General features: G+C 40.9%; 1 protein-coding gene across 1 annotated transcript; it reads right to left on the reverse strand.

The window, feature by feature from the left end:
* Positions 1–263: 263 nt before the first annotated feature.
* Positions 264–24759, reverse strand: KICS2 (KICSTOR subunit 2). Its single transcript, XM_082850690.1, has 3 exons — positions 24514–24759; positions 12548–12833; positions 264–1425 (listed from the first exon to the last, which is right to left on the reverse strand). Exons 1-3 carry the CDS (start codon positions 24746–24748, stop codon positions 609–611), a joined length of 1338 nt encoding a protein of 445 aa, XP_082706816.1. The 5' UTR covers positions 24749–24759; the 3' UTR covers positions 264–608.
* Between the last annotated feature and the right edge of the window lie 450 nt (positions 24760–25209).

The following is a 25209-nucleotide window of genomic DNA, read 5'->3' on the forward strand; positions in this document are numbered from 1 at the left end:
GTATCTTCGGAATTGTTAAAAAACAAATGCTAGGCTACCACTCTGATTCACCTACAATTTCACAAACTGATAGAAGTTTCTCACCAAGACCCTAATTTTGGCATCAAAAATATTAATTTGTTGATCACAAAACTTAAAGTTTCATGTTAATTTGCTAATTTACGAGCTAGAAAACAGTCCTTGATTCTAAAAAAGCCGTTTAATATCATATCCCAATTACTCATCCAGAAAGAGGGAGAAAGGAGAGGGCATTTGAAATTGCACTGAAACACAACGTTTAGAATAATATAAAACATCGGGAAAGAAAAATCAAAGGCCAATAAATATTAATCTACATGAAATACAGGAGAAAAGGAGAAAACGCCGAAAGTACCTTGCTGTACCACGGAGACCGGCAGCCACGTCCACCTCGCTTACTCTTTGGATATGTAACTGAGCTGGCCTTAACTGCTTATAAAGGGTGCAACACAATTAGGGAGAATGTGTCTTTAATTTAGATCTGAAAGAAGCACAGGTGGATGGAAACTCTAATCACAGACCACTGTAGATCGTTAGAGCAATTAAGAACACAATTTGCAGTCTTGAAAGCCTTTCACACAAATCACCTGCTAACCTTTGGATCCAGGTTTCAGACTAGCAAAAACCTTGGGGTTCTTAAGGGCAAGTGAGATCTCACTAAGGAAGGAAATAAAGTGGGAGTCTCTTTCAGATTTCTTTGACTCGAAAATGACAACAATGGTAAAGTGGGGTTCTGGGCGGGTAAGGAAGTAGGTGCTCTGAACTTTGTCATCATAGAAGTGGACCACTTTCTCCAAGCTGTTCAGGTCGGACGTGCGGTCTGTCATGATCATGATGACATTGGGCCAGTGCAGGACAGGCCTGTCGCTGGGCAGAGATACCACGGCTGGATACTGATCCACGCCCTTTGGGGCCTCTCTGTAGGAATGGGGGTGGTGGTAGCCATGACCCTGAAAGCTCTCGGAACCCTGGTTGTCAAAGATTAAGGACACGTTGGCAGCGTCGTATTTCCTGATGAAGCTGGAAATCTTTCCAAAGAGGTCTGGGTTGGCTTTTGCAGTCAGCGTTTTCATTTCTGAAGCAGTCGTTTGTCGGCTCAGTGCCTCGTGAAAGTAGAAGCTAAATTTGGCAAGAAGCATGTTTTTGAGTTTCAGCAGCCAAAGGAAAAGGTGTGGGGGCTGAATGGCCTTCTGGGACTGCCCTCCAAACAGATGTTTCTTGGTCTCCCGTTGCTTTTCAAAGATCTGGCCCCAAGTCTGCAGCTTGGTGTGAGCGCTGTGTAAGTTAACCAGAGACGGGAGGAACTTCCACTCGGAGATCTGAGCCTGGGCCTTCAGGAGATGACTCAGTACGTCGACCTCCAGCTGGAAACTGCTTTCCAGAGGACTGAGGATGGGGTGGTGAAATCTAAAGGGGGAAGGGGAATTAACAGAAATGAGTGGAAATGTGACCCCACAGTGACACTTTCTATCCTCAAAAAAACACAGTGTGGTCAGACTAATACTATGTTTGGGGGCGGGGGAAGGAAAGATGGAAAGATTCCATGTTGATTTATTTAAAAGGTCATTCTGATATAACTTCGCCATCTCAGAATTATGTCAGCACCATAGTCTCCTGTGGAAATATCCTGACATTAAAAAAAAACAAAAAATGAGAATAGCCACTACCTTCTGTTCAAATACAGAGAAACTGAATTAGCTGTAAGTCTTTCTTACAGCTTACAAAAAACCCCAAGGTGTTTTGTTTTGTTTTGTTTGTTTGTTTGTGGCCACGCCTCACAGCTCGTGGGATCTTAGTTCCCTGACCAGTGTTCAAACCCGGGCCCACGGCAGTGAAAGCACCGAGTCTTAGCCACTGGACCACCAGAGAATTCCCACTATAGGTCTTTCTTAACTTATTTTATTTATTCTGGGAATTGTATGACAAAACAAGGCAGCCTATTTTCAGGGTGTGGTCCTAAAGAGGCAAATAAAAGGTCACTAAAACATCTCTTAAATGTGTACATAACACATATCAACTCATTTAATGTTCACAGTAACTCCAAAAGGTATTACGAAACCTATTTTGCAGATGAGAGTAGAGACTATAAACCAACTGAAACAGTATACAATCCATAAATGTTTATTAAAGGAATAGGGCTTCCCTGGTGGCACAATAGTTAAGAATCCACCTGCCAATGCAGGGGACACAGGTTCGAGCCCTGGTCCGGGAAGATCCCACATGCCACGGAGCAACTAAACCCATGCACCACAGCTACTGAGCCTGCGCTCTAGAGCCCAAGAGCCAGAACTACTGAGCCTGCGTGCCACAACTACTGAAGCCCACGTGCTTACAGCCCGTGCTCCACAAGAGAAGCCACCGCAGTGAGAAGCCCACGCCCCACAACAAAGAGTAGCCCCGGCTCGCCCCAACTAAAGAAAGCCCGCACACAGCAACAAAATAGCCAAAAAATAAAGGAATAGAACATTTATCAGAAAGCCCTTACTTCTAGTTCTCAAATTCCCTTCATATTTAATCACAGTTAAAAACAAAATCGTGGGGCTTCCCTGGTGGCACAGTGGTTGAGCGTCTGCCTGCCGATGCAGGGGACACGGGTTCGTGCCCCGGTCCGGGAAGATCCCACATGCCGCGGAGCAGCTGGGCCCGTGAGCCATGGCCGCTGAGCCTGCGCGTCCGGAGCCTGTGCTCCGCAACGGGAGAGGCCACAACAGTGAGAGGCCCGCGTACCGCAAAAAAAAAAAAAAAAAAAGTGGCTAAATTTAAAAAATCTTATACTTCAACCACTTTCCATTTATCTCAGGATAAAATCTAAAATCATTAAAAAGGCTTACGAGGCCTCGAAAAACCTGGTCCCTCCTCAGCTTGAGCCACATTCTCATTCTTCTCACTTTCTCCATACATTAAATAACTAGAAATGCAATGGTATACCAGAGAAGGTTAGGGTAATAGCATGATTTCATTTCTATTTGTTCTAGACAAAATTTTTTTTTAAAATTTTGACCATGATCTACAATAAGAAATACTTTATATTGTGATGAAGTGCATACATCGATAGATAAAAGGTTTTAAAATTTCACATTTACCCTTACTATGCACAATGTACTCTTGATATTTAACTATATATATATATATATATATTTTTTTTTTTTTTTTTTTTTTTTTGTGGTACGCGGGCCTCTCACTGTTGTGGCCTCTCCCGTTGGCAGAGCACAGGCTCCAGACCCGCAGGTTCAGCGGCCATGGCTCACGGGCCCAGCTGCTCTGTGGCATGTGGGGTCTTCCCGGACCAGGGCACAAACCCGTGTCCCCTGCATCGGCAGGCAGACTCTCAACCACTGCGCCACCAGGGAAGCCCAATATATATATTTTAATTAGATTACTACTCACTAACTTAATTTTATGACTCATGGACTGCTACATGCTGTTTGTAAAACATTTTTTACTTCACTTGTCTAGTAAATTGAGGGGGAAGGGGACAGGCTGTGGGAAGGTCCTCTCTCCCCGGCAGAGGGGATAACGGGCACGTGCAAAGACCCTGAGACCAGTGACAGCCTGAGCCTTTTCCATCAACACTTCTACTTCAGGTCTCCTCTTCAGAGTCACCTCCTTCAAAATGTCTTCTTTGTCCTCCCCCAGACTAGGTCAGGCCCTCTAATTATATCCTCTAGTTTCTTAATACCTGTCTTCCCCTTTGTAGCTTAATCGTATAACTTATCAGACAAACTGGGACACAGGGTCACCCTTGCTTTGAGCCCCTTCTGAGGGGAAGTAAAAGCTGCGTTCTTCCTTCACTCCATCTCTCAAACACGCAGCACACAGTAGAAACTCGGTAAATGTGGTAACTATGTTAAGATTTGAATCCTAGTTTCTGCCTCATTGACTCTGTTGTTTATGACCTAAATGAAGTTCTATAACAATGAGATGGAATGGTTATCGCTTCTCAGCCTTTTGGCTAATATCAAGTGTGGCAAAGGACTGGATGAGGAGAGTCCTTTCTGTATGGACCACTTAGAACTTTCTTGCTCATCTTTTTCTTCTGAGAAATGTCCAGGGAGTTTCAGTGTCTGCCTGGCCTGATGCACCTCCTTCTCAAGGAGCCTACATGAAGCCCTTACACTCTTCCTCAAGTTCCAAAGCATCTGCAGAAGTTTCAGGAATTATCTTAGCAAGTGATCCCATTTTGAAGGTGTGGGCCAGATCTAGCATTTCCCAAGCATATCATATGCCCCAGGCACCATGGGAGATGATTTACAGGCCTGAGCCCATGTAATTTAATTGCTTCACTGTCAATGAGACAGAAGATTCTTACACATCTGTTCTGGCCCTGGTTGAAGAGGAAAATCCTGGTTATCAATTAAACAATTAGGAAAAAAAAAATCATCACAAGTATATCTAGAGTTTTAAAAAATCTATTTAAACAAATGGGATTATGATTAAGAGAGCCCAAACTAGGTTGGATATTATATGATAGAAACTGATTATCATGTGATAAATAGGATGTAGCTAGTCACATAACAATAACACATTTTTTTTTCTATTACTGGTATTTTACAATCAACATCCTTCAAGATATGGAAGCTAAAACATGGGTGGGAGGTGTAGTCTAATAATACACTCAAAGAATCAGAAAGATAAACCAGATCTCAAATCCTCTAGCTCATGTACTCAATTAATTAACTAATTTGGACTCTTCAAACATTACATGCTTTGAAGTAAACGTTAAGAAAGCCTAACATGGGACTTCCCTGGTGGCACAGTGGTTGGGGGTCCGGCTGCCAATGCGGGGGACATGGGTTCAAGGCCTGGTTTGGGAGGATCCCACATGCTGCGGAGCGGCTGAGCCCGTGCGCCACAGCTAATGAGCCTGCGCCCTGGAGCCCGGGAGCCACAACTACTGAGGCCTGTGCGCCTGGAGCCCCTGCTCCGCGGTGGGGGGAGGCACCACGATGGGAGGCCCGCGCACCGCAGCGAGGAGTGGCGCCCCACTCGTCACAGCTGGAGAGGGCCCGCGCAGTGGCAAGGACCCAGCATAGCCAAAAATAAATAAATTTGTAAAAAAAGAAAAAGAAAGCCTATCTCTCACACACACACACACACACACACACACACACTATAGCATGTCTCAGAATCTTTGCATTCTGAGAAATGCTCCTACCACCTTAGCCTTTAGGCAACTTGACACTTAATGAGCCTTAAGTATCACCAGATTCTACAATCATGGATATCACGAAAATCTGCCAAGGAGCTGTGAACACAGTAAGACTGTTAGTAAGAGGAAAATGGTTTCATTCTACCACAAATAACAATACTCAAAGTGATGTTTCTGCTTCCAGCTGGAAATCATCATTTATATCCAATGTTCTCTTGAAAGAATATGAATTCTCTTCTCTGTACAAACCTTTAGAAAGAATTCTGCACAAGCTCTTCTGTATACATATACAGAAAAGTGTTTAAATGTTCAACATTTATTAGGATGAATGTGAATGCCGAAGCTACTTTTCATCCGTAAGAAGAGCTAAAAATTCATGCTAATGTTATTCTGCCAAGACCCTGAGATTAGCATTATGTTGTATCATTTTCCCATTCCCACTCTGTGCCTCATACCTATTCACATCTCACCCCGTAGTGGGATCTGTTAAATTGTTGTAATCCAAAAACATACAGCTTGAAAGAGCCTGAATACAGAATAAATTGACAACTATTTGCAGAGAACATCTGCTCCAAAAAAAGCCAAAAAGAAAGACAGAAAAAGAGAGAGAGAGGAAGGGAGCTCCAGCACGCACTCCCTCCTTCACAAATCCCCATCAAGGAGTTCCTTCCAAAAGAAGTATGCAGGTCCCATGCATGTGAGAAGTCAGAAGACCAATTAAAAATAAAACTGTAGTACAATGTGAATATATGAATGTCACAAAACTGTACACTTAAGCAACAAAACGTTATGCAGCCATTAAAAAAAACACAAAGTACTGATGCGTGCTACAACATGGATGAACCTTGGAAACATTATGCTAAGTGAAATCAGCCTGACACAAGAGGACTGATGTCACATGATTCCACTTGTATGAGAGACACCGAAGAGGCAATTTCACAGGGACAGAAATTAGAATGGAGGTTACCAGAGGCTGAGGGGAGAATAGGCCGTTATTGCTGAATGGGTAAACAGAAACAGAGTTTCTGTTTGGATGATTAAAAAAAAATTCTGGAAATGGATGGTGGTGATGGTTGCACAACATTGTGAATGTACTTAATGCCACTCAACTGCACACTTACAATGGTTAAGGTGATAAATTTTATATTATGTTTTATTACAACAAAACAATAAAATTTTAAAAAATCAAAAACGCACAAAAAACACACAAAAACTTACACTTAAAAATGGTTAAAGAAGTAAATGTTATGTATATTTCACCACATTTAAAAAATCCATAATCTCATTTAAAACAATCACTTTACTAGTTTTTAGATATAATTACATTGAAGATATAAAGATGAATTAGACAAAGGTTTGCCCTACAGGACCTCCCCTGGTAGAAGGAGGTATTTATAATGGCTATAAGCAGGAAGTAATACATCTCTTACAAGGGGTACAAATCAACTAACAGTTTAGAAAAAGGAGCAATTCCTTTTGGTTGAAAGATTGTGCAGGTCATAGAGGAGACAGGATTTCAATTGAGTCATAAAGCTTAAAGAACAGGTAGGATTTAGCCACATGAAGATGAGAGCTTAAATTTCTGGCCCCAGTTCTTAACCACCCCTGATTCCACACCCTTTGCTGTGTGATTTTGCAGCCTCTCCCACCAGAGGTAGAGTATACTTTCCCACCCCTGGACCATGGATCGGGCTATGTGACTTGCTTTGGCCAAAGGGATGTTAACAGATCTGATGCAAGCAAAGGCTTGAAATCAGCTTAATTGGGCTTGTTCTTTGGCACTTGGGCGTCATCACCGGGTAACTGCTTCCCCTCTAACCTTGGGCTCAGAACGAACACACGTGTAGCTGACTAAGCCCAAAACTCACAGCAGTAAGCCAAGCCCAATGAGACCAACAGTGTTCAGCAGAGCTACCCAGTTAAGCCCAGCCTACGTCAGACAACTCCCAATTGACCTGCAAGCCCGAAAGTGTGATTTTGGGGGTAGTCTGTTATACAAAATAATTGTGGCAACAGCTAATTGACACATGATAGAACTTGACGAGGTTCAGAACACGTTACCCCAAAATATGGCATCTTGGTATACTGACTATTTTAAGCTGAATGAATTTGACAAATGACATATGCAGGTAACATTGAGAAATGACATACGCAGGAAGGACTTTCTGACCCTCTCCTGAAGCAGATCATAAAACCCTCATGTAAGAGGTTTCCCTCCCTGTACCCTGAGGAAATGAGCATCCTTATCTCCAAAGACATAAGGTCACAGAGAGAAATCTGAACGGGCCTTGCTGTTTCCCCCAGTTTAGTACATTTAGCTCATACCTTTTTTCATCCTAGCACATTTTTCCACAACTCTCACTCTTCATCACATCTAGCATAAAAACACAGGTTTAACAACTTCTTTGGGTCTTCATTTCCTTAGAAGGCTCCATGCCACATAAAACCTATATTAAAATACATTTGTATGCTTTTCTCTTGTTAATCTGTCTTTTGTTAAAGGGCCCTCAGCTGAGATACTTAGAAGAGTAAAGGAAAAAGATATTTTTTCCTCCCCTACAAATTGGAGGACATTCTAAGCAAACTAAGTAACAGGAACCAAGGTAGGAAATGGCAAATTTCCTTATGGGGAATACATTAGATTATGGACTGTTTTTTTTGGCTTCTGCTTAAAATCCTCAAAGTTTTCTCTTTGAAGCTGCTTCCTTTTTACTAGGAGTTTTAGTGCAGTTTAAGGCATTTGATGGGCCTTAGGTAATTTGAAAAGTTGGGCTGGGGCAAGATCACAGAAACCCTTGAGTCTCCACTGTTAAGATCTAGGCGAGTCAAATACCTAGAGTAGAACGCGTCCTACAGAAATCGTACTATTGCTGGTTTTGCTTACGAAATTTTCAGTGGGCAACAGTTAACCTTGTTGAACTACACACATGCAACTAACTGTTTCATTAACAGTCTTATCATCATGAATCTTTTTTTTGAAGGAAAAAGGGCATAAAGACTAAATAAATCACTGTTCTGCCCTTGGTGAGAATTCTGTCATTTGAAGCATTCAGATCAAAAAAAATGTGCTTCCTAAAATGCAAACAGAAATTTATGTAACTCAGTTTTTTAAAAAATGCTCTTTAAATCCTAGCTATAAAATTATGATTAAAGAATAAAAATCATTTAATAGAATATTATTGCCACACCAGATGGATTTTTAAAAGCTGTCCAGAATGAATAATTGCTGACTTCTCTAAAAGAATTATTTCTTAAAAATCATGTTGTAAAGCTAGTGGTTTCCAGTGGGGAGAGGGAAGGGGGAGGGGCAATATAGGGGGAGAGGATTAAGAGGTACAAACTATTATATTTAAAATAAGCTACAAGGATATATGGGACTTCCCTGGCAGTCCAGTGGTTAAGACTCTGTGCTTCTACTGCAGGGAGCATGGGTTGGATCCCTGGTCAAGGAACTAGGATCCTGCGTGATGCGCAGCATGGCCAAAAAAAAAAAAAAAAGGGATATATGATACAACACAGGGAATACAGCCAATATTTCATAATAACTATAAATGGAGTATAACATTTAAAAATTGTGAATCACTATACGGTACACCTGAAACTTATATAATACTGTGTATCAACTATACTTCAATTAAAAGTTCTTGATTTAGGAGAGTATATATTAAATTGCATTTATAATTGTTTTAACCATGAAATAGAAAGATAAGCCAGAATTTTCTTTTATGTCCACTGTACAGAACAGGTAAATAAATTCAAAACAAATTCTACTGAATCAAAAAATGTTCCACTGATAATTCCTTGGAAATAAAAACCCAAGTTCTACTTCTCCTCAAAAGTATTCAAGGAATAGTAGACACCCTGACCCTGCATGAGTTAATCCATGTTTTTTCTTCTAAAGAGCACACAATGAAAACTCAAATGATTAATGTTAATTATTCAATTTGAAATGCAGCATCACAAATGACTGTGATTCTTAACCAATTTACATTTGCTTAATAATGTAATAAGTTTGCCAAAAGAGGAAACCTTTAACACCATTCTACTCTGAGCACACCTGGCTTCCAGAGGAGAAAAACAAAATATGAATCCCCTTCATCTCTGAAAGCAAAGGGCAAATCATGTTAATTTGTATCTAAAATAATTTCACTTCCCAAAGAAAATGAATATAGTATACAGAATTTCAACTTTTCAGAAATTCTAAAGAATTTATGTTGTTCAAATTAACCCAAAGCCTCTACTGTAGATAATTTTTAGGCTAGGATGTGTCTGTGATCATTAATTCCCTATTAAGTAGACAAAGGTAGCATTGGTGGAGGATGGAGACAATAGCTGAAAACACCTATTGACCATATGTGATTTACAGCCAGCTCCATCAGTATCCACTCAGCAGGATAAGGGGTACTGCTAAGTACTGCCCTAAGATCTTCAAGAATGAAACCTGGGCTTTTGCTACTGCAATGGAAGAAATTCCCAGACCTCTGAGAAGTGGGATGTTTCAAAGAAGGTTCAAAGATGATAGGTCACAAATCTAATAAAATAAAAACAATTATATAGTAATAACCATTCTTTACTATGACACAACATACACACAGGCACTTGCACACACATTGGTAAGGTTCAATAACCAGTATATCCTAATGTTGGCATCTTTTCCTTATTTATCCCATTTTTCTTGCAGACTTATGTATCAGTATCACAGGGAACTTTTAAAACAGACAGGTTTCTAGGCACCCAACCCCAAATCACTGAATGTTACTCTCTTGGGAAAGAAGAAAGGCTCAGGTAACGGTATTTTTCTTAAGCTCCCAAAATGGTTCAGCAAAACACTTTCACGTTAGCATTTGGGAATCACCACATAAGATCTCTTCCTCTTGAGAATCACAGCTCCAATTGTACTGTAGTTTTTGGTTTAAAAAAATTATTTTATTGAAAGAAAACATATACTAATCAGATTTGAGGGAGAAATAAAAGAAAATTTCCAAAGATAAAAAAAATCTGTAAACATGTAAAATTTGTTTAAAAAAAGGAAATGTGTGTATTTATATGCATAAACTATCTCTTGAGAATGACAGAACTTGTTAACATTCATTGACTCCTAGGAAAGAAATTAAGTAGCTAAGGAACAGGGGCAGAAAGTAGACTTTTCACTACTGCATTTTTTTGTACTTCATAAATTTTGAGCCATGTTAATATATTACCTACTAAAAATAAATAAAAATTTAGAATACAGCTGACCCTTGAATGACATACATGGGTTTGAACTGCACAGGTCCACTTATATACACATGTAAAATATATTACAAAATGTATGTAATATATTTTAGGAGGTAACATATTTTAGTAGGTAGTATATTCAATACTTTGAATCTCTGGATGTGGAGTCACAGATATGGAAGAACCTATGCTTTCTACCTGCCTTTTCTTTCAAAATCCTACCCGCCCTTAAAAGTCTTCTCAGATTCCACCTCCCTCTGTGAAGTCTCTTTTAATCTCTCCACTTAGCCTACTTCCCCCAGTCCATTAATCAGATGAGTAATAGGCTTAATTTGGGAATATAAATGAATATATCTGCCTTTCTTTTTTAAGCAAACATATCTGAACTCATATATCCAAAGGAGTGGTATCTTTCAAAGTCATCACTTTCCATTTATTTATTTTAATTTTTTTAAACGTCTTTATTGGAGTTTAATTGCTTTACAATGTTGCGTTAGTTTCTGCTGTATAACAAAGTGAATCAGCTATACATATACATATGTCCCCATATCTCCTCCCTCTTGTGTCTCCCTCCCACCCTCCCTATCCCACCCCTCTAGGTGGTCATAAAGCACCGAGCTGATCTCCTTGTGCTACGCAGCTGCTTCCCACTAGCCATCTATTTTACATTTGGTAGTGTATACATGTAAATGTTAATCTCTCACTTCGTCCCAGCTTACCCTTCTTCCTCCCTGTGTCCTCGAGTCCATTCTCTACATCTGTGTCATTATTCCTGTCCTGCCCTAGGTTCATCAGAACTATTTGTTTTTTTAGATTCCATACATATGTGTTAGCATACAGTATTTGTTTTTCTCTTTCTGACTTACTTCACTCTGTACGACAGACTCTAGGTCCATCCACCTCACTACAAATAACTCAATTTCATTTCTTTTTATGGCTGAGTAATATTCCATTGTATATATGTGCCACATCTTCTTTATCCATTCATCTGTCGATGGACACTTAGGTTGTTTCCATCTCTGGGCTATTGTAAATAGAGCTGCAGTGAACATTTTGGTACATGACTCTTTTTGAACCATGGTTTTCTCAGGGTATATGCCCAGTAGTGGGATTGCTGGGTCATATGGGAGTTCTATTTTTAGTTTGCTAAGGAACCTCCATACTGTTCTCCATAGTGACTGTATCAATTCACATTCCCACCAGCAGTGCAAGAGGGTTCTCTTTTCTCCACACCCTCTCCAGCATTTATTGTCTGTAGATTTTTTTGATGATGGCCATTCTGACTGGTGTGAGGTGATACCTCATTGCAGTTTTGATTTGCATTTCTCTAATGATTAGCATCACTTTCCATTTAATTCATCATAAAATTACTGAGCACCTACTATGTGCAAGGCTCTAAGCCAGGCTCCAAGGACCCAAAAATAAAACTGAGTCACTCACAGTCAATGATGTTCACAACACTACTCAAATTCTTTTGGAACTGCTTTTTGGGCCAGGCAGTGGGCAATACATTATAACGAGTCTCACTTTATAAGCAGCAATTTCCTTCAAAAAAATTTTTCCAGTTGATCAACATCTTTTTAAAAAAAATTAAACTGGCTACAAATATCTTTTTGACTACCAAAAAAACATGCCCTGCTCTAAAGCACAGATGCCTGCCTCCACCAAAGAAGTTTAAGACAAAATCAAAACTATGCGACAGGTGCTGAAAGCAATTATAAAGGAGTTCCCTACGCATGTTAAGTAATGGCTCCATCAGAGGAATCAGGTGGATAACTCACCAAGGTGATGACTTTGAAAGGGACATTTATTTGAATAGTGGTTTATTAAAAAGTCACACTATGTGATATACAATTCTTTTGTTGTTGTGTGAATTCTTTCATAAGCAGAAAAACCAGTTACAATACAACTTTTAAGGATTACTTCATTTTCGACCTTTTGCTACTGCTCAGAGAAGCATCCATCCAGTATGGTGTTAACTAAGCCCAAAGAAGATGTCTAATGCATACCTGTTGATTAATTAACATGTATAAAATGTAACACAACTATTTCTCCTTCACAGTTATTCCATCACAGATTTCCGCAGGGGTGTGGGGAAGACGGAGACTCTGTGTGGGATTGTGAGGCTGCCACACTCCTCCCTCCCTCCTCCCCTACACTGACCTGGAGCTGTATTTCTTGAGGATGGTGTCTAAAAGGCCAACGAGCTCTTCGGCATTGATGAACTTCTGTGTGCTGAGGGTGTACATCTTCTCATAGAAGTCTGCAATCTCCATCCGAGCCTGAACAAAGAAGCAGAGCTGCTCGGACAGGTGGGAAAGGAGCTCTTCCACGTGAGGTGCAGTCCCCCCTAGGGCACCACGGCCAGTCACCACCTTCTTTAGCTCATTATGCAGGGAAGTGTAGATGGTGCGGATGGAGTCCTTCCTGCTGAAGAACGACTGGCCCCCTGGTAGACAAATGATATAAGCACATGACAGGTAAGGTACAGAAACTGCAAGTACAAAACACCTCTCAGCATCCAAAAGGAAAGAATCTAAACTGCTGAGCTCAATGAGTTTTCATCTACCATGTTCTCTGACTTCTATGATTTGGATTTAAATATCTTGTGATTCATAATTTCACTGTAGAGTAAATTAACGCTGGTACAACTCAGTGTAGTGGTGGACCTGTGTATAATTTCCTTACCCAGGAGATTGGTTCAAGATGGTGGACTAGAAGGATATGCTCTCACTCCCTCTTGTGAGAGCACCAGAATCACATTTAACTGCTGAACAATCATCGACAGGAAGACACTGGAACTCACCAAAAAAGATACCCCACATCCAAAGACAAAGGAGAAGCCACAGTGAGATGGTAGGAGGAGCACAATCACAATAAAATCAAACCCCATAACCGCTGGGTGGGTGACTCACAAACTGGAGAACACATATCACAGAAGTCCACCCACTGGAGTGAAGGTTCTGAGCCCCACGTCAGGCTTCCCAACCTGGGGATCTGGCAACGGGAGGAGGAATTCCTAGAGAATCAGACTTTGAAAGCTGGTGGGATTTGATTGCAGGACTTCGACAGGACTGAGGAAACAGAGCCTCCACTCTTGGAGGGCACACACAAAGTAGTGTGCGCATCGGGACCCAGGGGAAGGAGCAGTGACCCCGTAGGAGACTTAACCACACCTACCTGTTAGTGTTGGAGGGTCTCCTGCAGAGGTGGGGGTGGCTGTGTCTCACCGTGAGGACAAGGACACTGGCAGCAGAAGTTCTGGGAAGTACTCCTTGGGGTGAGCACTCCCAAAGTCCGCCATTAGCCCCACCAAAGAGCCCGGATAGGCTCCAGTGTTGGGTCGCCTCAGGCCAAACAACCAACAGGGAGGGAACCCAGCCCCACCCATCAGCAGACAAGCGGATTAAAGTTTTACTGAGTTCTACCCACCAGAGCAACAGCCAGCTCTACCCACCACCAGTCCTTCTCAGATAGCCTCATCCACCAGAGGGCAGACAGCAGAAGAACTACTACAAGAACTACAATCCTGCAGCCTGTGGAACAAAAACCACATTCACAGAAAGATAGACAAGATGAAAAAGCAGAGGGCCATGTACCAGATGAAAGAACAAGATAAAACCCTATGGGCTTCCCTGGTGGCGCAGTGGTTGCGAGTCCGCCTGCCGATGCAGGGGACACGGGTTCGTGCCCCGGTCCGGGAAGATCCCATATGCCGTGGAGCGGCTGGGCTCATGAGCCATGGCCGCTGAGCGTGCGCGTCCGGAGCCTGTGCTCCGCAACGGGAGAGGCCACAACAGTGAAAGGCCCGCGTACCGCTAAGAAAGAAAGAAAAAAAAAAAAAAAAACCCTAGAAAAACAACTAAATGAAGTACAGATAGGCAACCTTCCAGAAAAAAGAATTCAGAATAATGATAGTGAAGATGATCCAGGACCTTGGAAAAGAATGGAGGCAAAGATCGAGAAGATGCAAGAAATGTTTAACAAAGACCTAGAGGAATTAAAGAACAAACAAACAGAGATGAACAATGCAACAACTGAAATGAAAAATACACTAGAAGGAATCAATAGCAGAACAACTGACGCAGAAGAACAGATAAGTGACCTGGAAGACAGAATGGTGGAATTCACTGCTACGGAACAGACTAAAGACAAAAGAATGAAAAGAAATGAAGACAGCCTAAGAGACCTCTGGGACAACGTTAAGTGTAACAACATTTGCATCATAGGGGTCCCAGAAGGAGGAGAGAGAAAGAAACAACCCGAGAAAATATTTGAAGAGATTATAGTCGAAAACTTCCCTAACATGGGAAAGGAAATAGCCACCCAAGTCTGGGAAGGGCAGGGAGTCCCATACAGGATAAACCCAAGGAGAAACACACCAAGACACAGAGTAATCAAATTGGCAAAAATTAAAGACAAAGAAAAATTACTGAAAGCAGCAAGGGGAAAACGACAAATAACACACAAGTGAACTCCCATAAGGTTAACAGCTGATTTCTCAGCAGAAACTCTACAAGCCAGAAGGGAGTGGCATGATATACTTAAAGTGATGAAAGGGAAGAACCTACAACCAAGATTACTCTGCCCGGCAAGGATCTCATTCAGATTCGATGGAGAAATCAAAAGCTTTACAGACAAGCAAAAGCTAAGAGAATTCAGTACCACCAAACCAGCTCTACAACAAATGCTAAAAGAACTTCTCTAAGTAGGAAACACAATAGAAGAAAAGGAGCTACAAAAACAAACCCAAAACAATTAAGAAAATGGCCATAGGAACATATATATCGACAATTACCTTAAACATGAATGGATTAACCATTTGGTTGGAGCCTGTTCAACCAACAGACACAGGCTCGCTGAATGGATACAAAAACAAGACCCATATATATGCTGTCTACAAGAGACCCACTTCACACCTAGGGACACATACAGACTGAAAGTGAGGGGATGGAAAAAAATATTCCATGCAAATGGAAATCAAAAGAAAGCTGGAGTAGCAATACTCATATCAGATAAAATAGACTTTAAAATAAAGAATATTACAAGAGACAAGGAAGGACACTACATAATGATCAAGGGATCAATGCAACAAGAAGATATAACAGTTATAAATATATATGCATGCAACATAGGAGCACCTCAATACATAAGGCAACTGCTAACAGCTATAAAAGAGGAAATGGACAGTAACACAATAATAGTGGGGGACTTTAACACCTCACTTACACCAACGGACAGATCATCCAAACAGAAAATTAATAAGGGAAACACAAGCTGTAAATGACACAACAGACCAAATAGACTTAATTGATATTTAAAGGACATTCCATCCAAATATAGCAGACTACACTTTCTTCTCAAGTGCACACGGAACATGCTCCAGGATAGATCACATCTTGGGTCACAAATCAAGCCTCAGTAAATTTAAGAAAATTGAAATCATATCAAGCATCTTTTCTGACCCCAACGCTATGAGATTAGAAATCAATTACAGGGGAAAAAACGTAAAAAACGCAAACACATGGAAGCTAAATGATATGTTACTGAATAACAAAGAGATCACTGAAGAAATCAAAGATGAAATGAAAAAATACCTAGAGACAAATGACAATGAAAACATGACAATCCAAAACCTATGGGATGCAGCAAAAGCAGTTCTAAGAGGGAAGTTTATAGCAATACAATCCTACCTCAAGAAACAACAAACATCTGAAATAAACAATCTAACCTTACACCTAAAGGAACTGGACAAAGAAGAACAAACAAAACCCAAAGTTAGTAGAAGGAAAGAAATCATAAAGATCAGAGCAGGAATAAATGAAATAGAAACAAAGAAAACAATATCAAAGATCAATAAAACTAAAAGCTGGTTCTTTAAGAAAATAAATAAAATTGATAAACCATTAGCCAGACTCATCAAGAAAAAGAGGGAGAGGACTCAAATCAATAAAATTAGAAATGAAAATGGAGAAGTTACAACAGACACTGCAGAAATACAAAGCATCCTAAGAGATTTCTACAAGAAACTCTATGCCAATAAAATGGACAACCCGGAAGAAATGGACAAATTCTTAGAAAGGTATAACCTTCCAAGACTGAACCAGGAAGAAATAGAAAATATGAACAGACCAATCACAAGTAATGAAATTGAAACTGTGATTAAAAATGAAATTGAAACTGTGATTAAAAATCTTCCAACAAACAGAAGTCCAGGACCAGATGGCTTCACAGGTGAATTCTATCAAACATTTAGAGAAGAGCTAACACCCATCCTTCTCAAACTCTTCCAAAACATTGCAGAGGAAGGAACACTCCCAAACTCATTCTATGAGGCCACCATCACCCTGATACCAAAACTAGACAAAGATACTACAAAAAAAGAAAATTACAGACCAATATCACTGATGAATATAGACATAAAAATCCTCAACAAAATACTAGCAAACAGAATCCAACAACACATTAAAAGGATCATACACCATGATCAAGTGGGATTTATCCCAAGGATGCAAGGATTCTTCAATATACGCAAATCAATCAATGTGATACACCATATTAACAAACTGAAGAATAAAAACCATATGATCATCTGAATAGATGCAGAAAAAGCTTTTGACAAAATTCAACACCGATTTATGATAAAAACTCTCCAGAAAGTGGGCATAGAGGGAACCTACCTCAACATAATAAAGGCCATATACGACAAACCCACAGTAAACATCATTCTCAATGGTGAAAAACTGAAAGCATTTCCTCTAAGATCAGGAAGAAGACAAGGATGCCCACTCTTGCCACTATTATTCAACATAGTTTTGGAAGTCCTGGCCATGGCTTTCAGAGAAGAAAAAGAAATAAAAGTAATGCAAATTGGAAAAGAAGAAGTAAAACTGTCACTGTTTGCAGATGACATGATACTATATAGAGAGAATTCTAAAGATGCCACCAGAAAGCTACTTGAGCTAATCAATGAATTTTGTAAAGTTGCAGGATACAAAATTAATGCACAGAAATCTCTTGCATTCCTATATACTAATGATGAAAAATCTGAAAGAGAAATTAAGGAAACACTCCCATTTACCACTGCAACAAAAAGAATAAAATACCTAGGAATAAACCTACCTAGGGAGACAAAAGACCTATATGCAGAAAACTATAAGACACTGTTAAAAGAAATTAAAGATTATACAAACAGATGGAGAGATATACCATGTTCTTGGATTGGAAGAATCAATATTGTGAAAATGACTATACTACCCAAAGCAATCTACAGATCAATGCAATCCTTATCAACTTACCAATGGCATTTTTTACAGCACTACAAGAAAAATGCTTAAAATTTGTATGGAGACACAAAAGACCCCAAATAGCTAAAGCGGTCTTGAGGGAAAAAAAACGGAGCTGGAGGAATCAGACTCCCTAACTTCAGACTATACTACAAAGCTACAGTAATCAAGCCAATATAGTACTGGCACAAAAACAGAAATATAGATCAATGGAACAAGATAGAAAGCACAGAGATAAATCCATGCACCTATGGTCAACTAATCTATGACAAAGGAGGCAAGGATATACAATGGAGAAATGACAGTCTCTTCAATAAGTGGTGCTGGGAAAACTGGACAGCTACATGTAAAAGAATGAAATTAGAACACTCCCTAACACCATACACAAAAATAAACTCAGGGCTTCCCTGGTGGCGCAGTGGTTGAGGGAATGCCTGCCGATGCGGGGGACACGGGTTCGTGCCCCGGTCTGGGAGGATCCCACATGCCGCGAAGTGGCTGGGCCCATGAGCTATGGCCGCTGAGCCTGTGCGTCCGGAACCTGTGCTCCACAGTGGGGGAGGCCACGGCAGTGAGAGGCCCGCATACTGCAAAATAAATAAATAAATAAAAAATAAACTCAAAATGGATCTGAGAACTAAATGTAAGACCGGACACTATAAAACTCTTAGAGGAAAACATAGGAAGAACACTCTTTGACATAAATCACAGCAAGATCTGCTTTGATCCACCTCCTAGAGTAATGGAAATAAAAACAAAAATAACAAATGGGACCTAATGAAACTTAAAAGCTTTTGCAAAGCAAAGGAAACTACAAACAAGATGAAAAGACAACCCTCAGAATGGGAGAAAATATTTGCAAATGAATCAATGGACAAAGGATTAATCTCCAAAATATATAAACAGCTCATGCAGCTCAATATGAAAAAAACAAACAACCCAATCCAAAAATGGGCAGAAGACTTAAATAGACATTTCTACGAAGAAGACATACAGATGGGCAAGAAGCACATGAAAAGCTGCTCAACATCACTAATTATTAGAGAAATGCAAATCAAAACTACTGTGAGGTATCACCTCACACCAGTTAGAATGGGCATCATCAGAAAATCTACAAACAACAAATGCTGGAGAGGGTGTGGAGAAAAGGGAACCCTCTTGCACTGCTGGTGGGAATGTAAACTGATACAGCCACTATGGAGAACAGTATGGAGGTTCCTTAAAAAACTGAAAATAGAATTACCATATGACCCAGCAATCCCACTACTGGGCATATACCCAGAGAAAACCATAATTCAAAAACATACATGCACCCCAATGTTCATTGCAGCACTACTTACAATAGCCAGGACATGGAAGCAACCTAAATGCCCATCGACAGACGAATGGATAAAGAAGATGTGGTACATATATATGATGGACTATTACTCAGCCATAAAAAGGAACAAAATTGGGTCATTTGTAGAGATGTGGATGGATCTAGAGACTGTCATACAGAGTGAAGTAAGTCAGAAAGAGAAAAACAAATACCGTATATTAATGCATATATGTGGAACCTAGAAAAATGGTACAGATGAACCAGTTTGCAGGGCAGAAATTGAGTCACAGATGTAGAGAACAAACGTATGGACACCAAGGGAGGAAAGTGGCGGGGGGTGGTGTGATGAATTGGGAGATTGGGATTGACATATATACACAATATGTATAAAATGGATAACTAATAAGAACCTGCTATATAAAAAAACAAATAAAATTCAAAAAAAAATTTCCTTATTCATGCACCAATATTCCTCCAGCCCACTTCAATGAGGATTCAGATCTAATTCAGAGGATGATTAACCTTGCAAGTGACATCAACCTGGATCTAAAAAGTCCTCCTTCCATATAAAGATATTTAAAACAAAAGAGAACACCGAATTATGAAACACTGTTATTATTCCTGGTAAATCAGAAAATGTTATTTCTGCTTTGGAGTTGCGTTTTCCTTTCAAGCTGTATGAGAAAATGGAAAACACAGACTACTGGGATCCCAGGGGAACAAAGGGACTCTTAGTACTCTTAACAAGGTTGACAGTACAGTCTTTGTCATAATAAGCACCATATTGTGAATTATTAAGAATAGGAAGTGGGACTTCTCTGGTTGCACAGTGGTTAAGAATACGCCTGCTAACGCAGGGAACATGGGTTTGATCCCTGGTCCAGGAAGATCCCACATGCCGCGGACCAACTAAGCCTGTGTGCCACAGCTACTGAGCCTGCGCTCTAGAGCCCGCGGGCCACAACTACTGAAGCCCACGCGCCTAGAGCCCATACTCCGCAACAAGAGAAGCCACTGCAATGAGAAGCCCGCACACCGCATCGAAGAATAGTCCCAGCTCGCCGCAACTAGAGAAAGCCCATGCGCAGCAATGAAGACCCAAAGCAGCCAAAAATAAAGAAAGAAAAGAAAATAGAAAAAAAAAACAAAAACAGTAGGAAGCAATTATAAATAACTGCTGCTGTAACTCATGTTGTAACTCAGGGTTTCCAAAGGAAATCAGCCAAAAAGTAAGGCCACATACATTCTTTTCAACAACCAAAAAGGTTCAAATGGCATAGACATTATTTCTTTACTTCTGTATTAATACATGATCAACTATGCTTCTAATAATTATGGGGCCAGCTTCATAGATGTTTTCTTAAGCAATTCTGTACCCCACCAAAGGTCAGAGGTAAAACATTAGGAGAACAAAAAGAAACAGGGCAGGTTTAAAACAGTAATTCTTAGGAATATATAAAACTCTCAGAGATGAATGACATTTTAAATTTTCTGTTGATATTCATAGAATGCTTTAATGAATGAGTTACTATTCTAAACATACCAATTAGGAGTATAAATTACTTATCAAGGCATTTGTAAAATGTCCCCTTAATGAATGAAACATTTCACAATTCATTGACCAGTTTGTATTTCAAGAAATGAATCTTATATCCCTTACCACTATGGCAACCACCTTGTCCCAGTTTACCCATGACTTTCCAGGTTTTAGTACTGAAAGTCTAGCTTCTCAGGAAACCCTTAGTCCCATGTCCTGAAAACCCCCTCAACTCCGGGCAAACCTATAGGGTTGGTCACCCTACTACTACTGATTTCACAGGCAAACTGTTGATACTGAAAAAGTGTTTTCTCCAATATACTGCCCAGATTGACTAGCATTCACATCATTTCTCCTACTAATAGCAGCAAAAACCATATGAAGGTGGATTGACCCTGACACCAACATCCCATACAGGACTGTATCCTGGAAGGTTTGCCTTTCCTCTCCACCCATATTAAGTCTAGCTTTGCAGACTTTGTAAAGTGATGGTATGAAATAAACGGACCTCTGCGCCCAGGTCTAAGACAAAATCTCTTAGGTTACGAAGGTAGCAAGAGTACCAAGTAAAATTTAAAAGCTCTGGGAGTCTGAAAGACTTGGTTCCAAATCCCAGCTTCCAAATTTACAAGCTGTGTGATGTGCACGGGACTTAACCTTAGCCACTTTGAGCCTTAGTTGTTGTTTTAACATGAAACTAAAAAGACACAATGAAATAACATTTGGTATGTAACACACCTGGAGCAAAGCACGTAATCAATACTGCTAATCCCTTCCCCTTCCGTTTATAACTGATAAAAGAAGCTCTCAATACTACAGAGTTGGGCTTCTGCAACTCTGTGGTAAATTGGGAGCTTCAAGTACTGTAAAAAGAATAGCTAGCTATTTGACAGATAGCTAGGTGACCTTAACTGTGTACTCACTTCTGCTGTTAAACAAGGTGAACTTGGTGAAAATTTTAACTCTGAGTGAAAAAGGGATACCTTCCTTCATTAGATTACCCTTACCTGGGGGTGTGGAAACACCATATAAATATAAAGAATACCTTTTAAAGCTTATCAATAAACATCCATTACTACTATGTGAAACCAAGTTACCTGACACTTTAAGGAAGGGAGAGACCACCAACGCATTTGTTTTAAACATGTCTCTCTTCTCAAAGCTCTCAGGAGCACAAGCCTACTTGGTGACTACCCTGGTTAGGAATATCCAATGGGGAGTGGCCTTCCTTCATGCTGGGAAATAAGGAATCAGAGACACCAGACTTCTTGTCTCAGCTTTTTGAATTTACAAAATATGATTATTTTGAATTGTTTCCATGGAAGTCTCATTTTATGAATGCTCATTATTCTTCAAGATTTCAACAGTCTATCTCACATCATGAAATTTCAAGCAATGAGTATATTAAAGTTTTGCACTTCTAATTGAATATTTTATTCCACAACTTCTTGCTAATGATACTCTTTAAACATCAGTTCTCAAGTTAAGTCATTTTCTACCATGGTATCTTCCAGCCACCAGATGTTGAGAAAACTCTCCAGCAATGAAACAAAGGGGAGAAAAGTATGACCTTCTAAAGTCCTCTGCAGGTATTGAGTCAGCATACTTTAATCACTGATCTTTCCCCAAATAGATATATTCTCCCCTCAAAGTAAACAGAGGGCTCCAAGATAAGGGTTGACCCCAAAGTTTTTCAGCTGAGCCAAGACAGGAACAGAAGGCTCCCTGTCAGGTCTGTTCTTTGTCTAAAGTCCCACACTTGCATCTATAATCAGGATTCACTGCCAAGGTCTCCAATAAACACCAGTCACAAAAGTGAAGTCAAAAAGACTCACTTTTTAAAACCGTGCTTTCTACATGTTTAAAAAATACACATAAACTTTTTGTTTTGCTTTTTAAAGAAAACCATATAAATGTTCTAAATAGCAAAGTAGTTGACGAACATGGGACTGTTTTAAGTAGCAACACAAAAATTTTCCCAAGTTTTTAAGAAAATGGAGAGTCAACTCAATAATCATGAAGTCATATTGTAAGCACGTTGATATCACAAACATTCCAGTACCAAAAAACGGTAAGGTAATTGCAAAGCTAAAAATTTACATCTGGAACCTACATTTACTGTACATGAGAGTAAGCTATGTGACATTAAACATGCCATTTTCAGAACATTTACACGGAAGTGACAGATCAGCTGGGAGCCTAAACAGCGCCTGAGCATGTTTCACAGTGTAAATTGCTCCGTGGATCAATTTCAAAGCACAGCCCTCAGGCTCACCCATGCAAGCTGGGGTCTGTGCAGAACTAATCGCTTTACATAATAAGAGCCACTTCAGAGAACCCAAGTCAGAGACAGTGATGGGCTTGTGCGTGTTCTTAGGCACAGCCAGGCACCTAAAACCAGGCACATACAACTTAAACTAGAGTAGATTTCTTAACTGAGGTCTATACATAGGCTTTAGGAAATCCAAGTGAACCCTTTCAGATTACATGCAAAATTGTATTACATATATATTTTTCTGGGGAGTGAGGCCACAGGTTATCAAATCCTCATAGGTGAACTAAAAGAAAAAAACATAAGAAACATGGCACTGGGATCAATCACCATTCTTCATGGGGTGGGGGAATCTAAAAACACTAAAACTGCAAGAAAATTACCCACCTTCAATTTTACAGCCAGAATCCTCCTCATTTTCATATATACATAATAATATGTAAATTATTTAATATATAACTGTAAATTATACTACATCTACAATTTTTATAAATCATTTGGACACAAACACAATCTGACAGTTCAAAGGTAGGTATTCTGGTAGAGGCTCTGTCACCTACCCGCACAACTGCATGCACACAATTTGCCAATCTGTAGAAAGGGGAATTATAACACTGCAAGAGCAATTGTAAATTTCTGAGCAGTGCCACTGTAAGAAAGGGAGGAAAAATTACACAAGGTGAAACTATCTGACTAGTTGTTGCCAGTAAGTCAACACACTAAATAACAAGTTATTGTTTGAAAAGCTAAAGCACAGTTAAGATCTCAGAAAGCCCTGCCCCTTGAGTGTTTACTGAAAGCAAGATGTACATGGTCACCTTCAGGCAATATAAGGAAACTGGGGGGGAGAAACTCAAACTGGAATCTGCACTCAATTGTACACTTCTATTTTATACTGTTATGTGTCCTTCATTCATACCAGACCCTGTGCCTCTGATATTAAAGGGTCTAAAATACGCCAAAGTACTAAAACAACTCTAAAAGCTCTGGGATTCATAATATTGGTAATTTTAAGTAGTAATACTTCGTATGTATAGCCCTTGGCTTTCACATATATTATTTCCTTCTGATTTACTCATACTAATTGTTTCTACTAGTGAAAATCAGCTTAATCAGCTCCTGCATCCTTATTTTCAGGAGCAAGATTTATCATGGGATGATAAGAGTGTTTACCATTTTCCCTGTAAGGCCCCTCTTGTTAGTGTTAGGCATATTTCTTGCCTTTCCTGTCCAGCATTCATTTTTCTCTTCATTCATTAGATATTTATTGTGGGTCTACGAAGAGGGGGTAGGACTCCATCTGTAACTCTCTGGGGCCTTAAGAAGCCAGACAATAGTGTTCATGAATTCTAACTAGGTTGTATTGCCAAGTTTTGCTCCTCTCGCCGCAGTGTCACTGGTTAGAGAGCGAGGACATAGAGTTTAACTTCTCATTTATGGCACCAATCCATGCATGAGCAAAATGGATACTGCCATCGGTTTGAAGCACAGCCCTGCAAACAACATCCACCCGGACGGCCAATCTATCTGCCGCGGAGGCCGGTGGGCGGGGTTTGTGGAAGCCGAGGGAAGGACGGGATCGGTGGGAGGAGACTTGGGAGTGCGGAGTTGAGCCTGCGGCTAAGAGTGACAGAGACAGGGAACCCAAGCCATTGCCGATGGGGGAATATACTCCCTTTCCTTCCTCAAGGGGCACGGGGGGCGGGGCGGAGGTACCTAGTTTCTGCCCCAGGTAGGTGAGGCTGTGATAGACCTTCTCTGCCGCGGCCAGGTGGGCCAAGGCCGCCAGCAGCGACAGCCAGCTGCCCCCCGCGCTCTTGTTGGCCTCTCGTTCCTTCTCCACATTGTCCTTGGCCTTGTCGTAAGAGAAGATACCCAGGTGAGAGAAGAACGTCTCCAGCACCGCCTGTTCCACCGGGACCGGGGCTGCCAGCGGGATAGACTCCCCCATGCGAGCTGCGCTCCAGCTCCACCCACGTGGCTCGCCTCTCCCTCGCACTTCCGGGTTCTCAGGGAACGGGCGCACGAGCGTGCGTGCGCGTGACCGCCGCAAGCGGCAGGCTCGTGAGCGCGCGGCCGCCTGGACCGCGCCTGGGCCTTAGAGAGGACGCGGTTAAGGGTCAAGGCGGGAGAGGGATGGCCGCTCCTTAGCTCCTGAGCGACTCCGGCGCTTCGGTTCCCGCAGCTCTGACTATTCGGACCCTCAGGGCAGAGCGCGAGGCGGCCCGCTCGCTGCTCCGTGGAGCTGACGGCGTTCTGAGGTGAGCTGAGAGGCCCCTCCCTGTTAGACTGCGTCAGTGGTGGTGACGTCACGTTTCCGTGACGTCAGTAGTTCTTGTCCTAACATCTGGCCGGGGCTCGGCTGGGGCCTGAGGCGCGCGGCGAGGTGAGCCTTGGGCCTGGAACTGTGCT

This window comes from Leucopleurus acutus (genome assembly GCF_964270905.1).
Source record: "Leucopleurus acutus genome assembly, chromosome: 11".
In the NCBI taxonomy this organism is placed as follows: domain Eukaryota; kingdom Metazoa; phylum Chordata; class Mammalia; order Artiodactyla; family Delphinidae; genus Leucopleurus; species Leucopleurus acutus.

Bases quoted from the DNA above. Each gene is read 5' to 3' on its own strand.
- KICS2 (XM_082850690.1), bottom strand. From the start codon at position 24,748: ATGGGGGAGTCTATCCCGCTGGCAGCCCCGGTCCCGGTGGAACAGGCG. The intron at 12,834-24,513 runs GTACCTCCGCCC...TTTGTCTACCAG, and splicing joins CTACCTGGGGCAGAAACTAG to GGGGCCAGTCGTTCTTCAGC. The intron at 1,426-12,547 runs GTCAGTGTAGGG...TTCCCCCTTTAG, and splicing joins CTCAAGAAATACAGCTCCAG to ATTTCACCACCCCATCCTCA.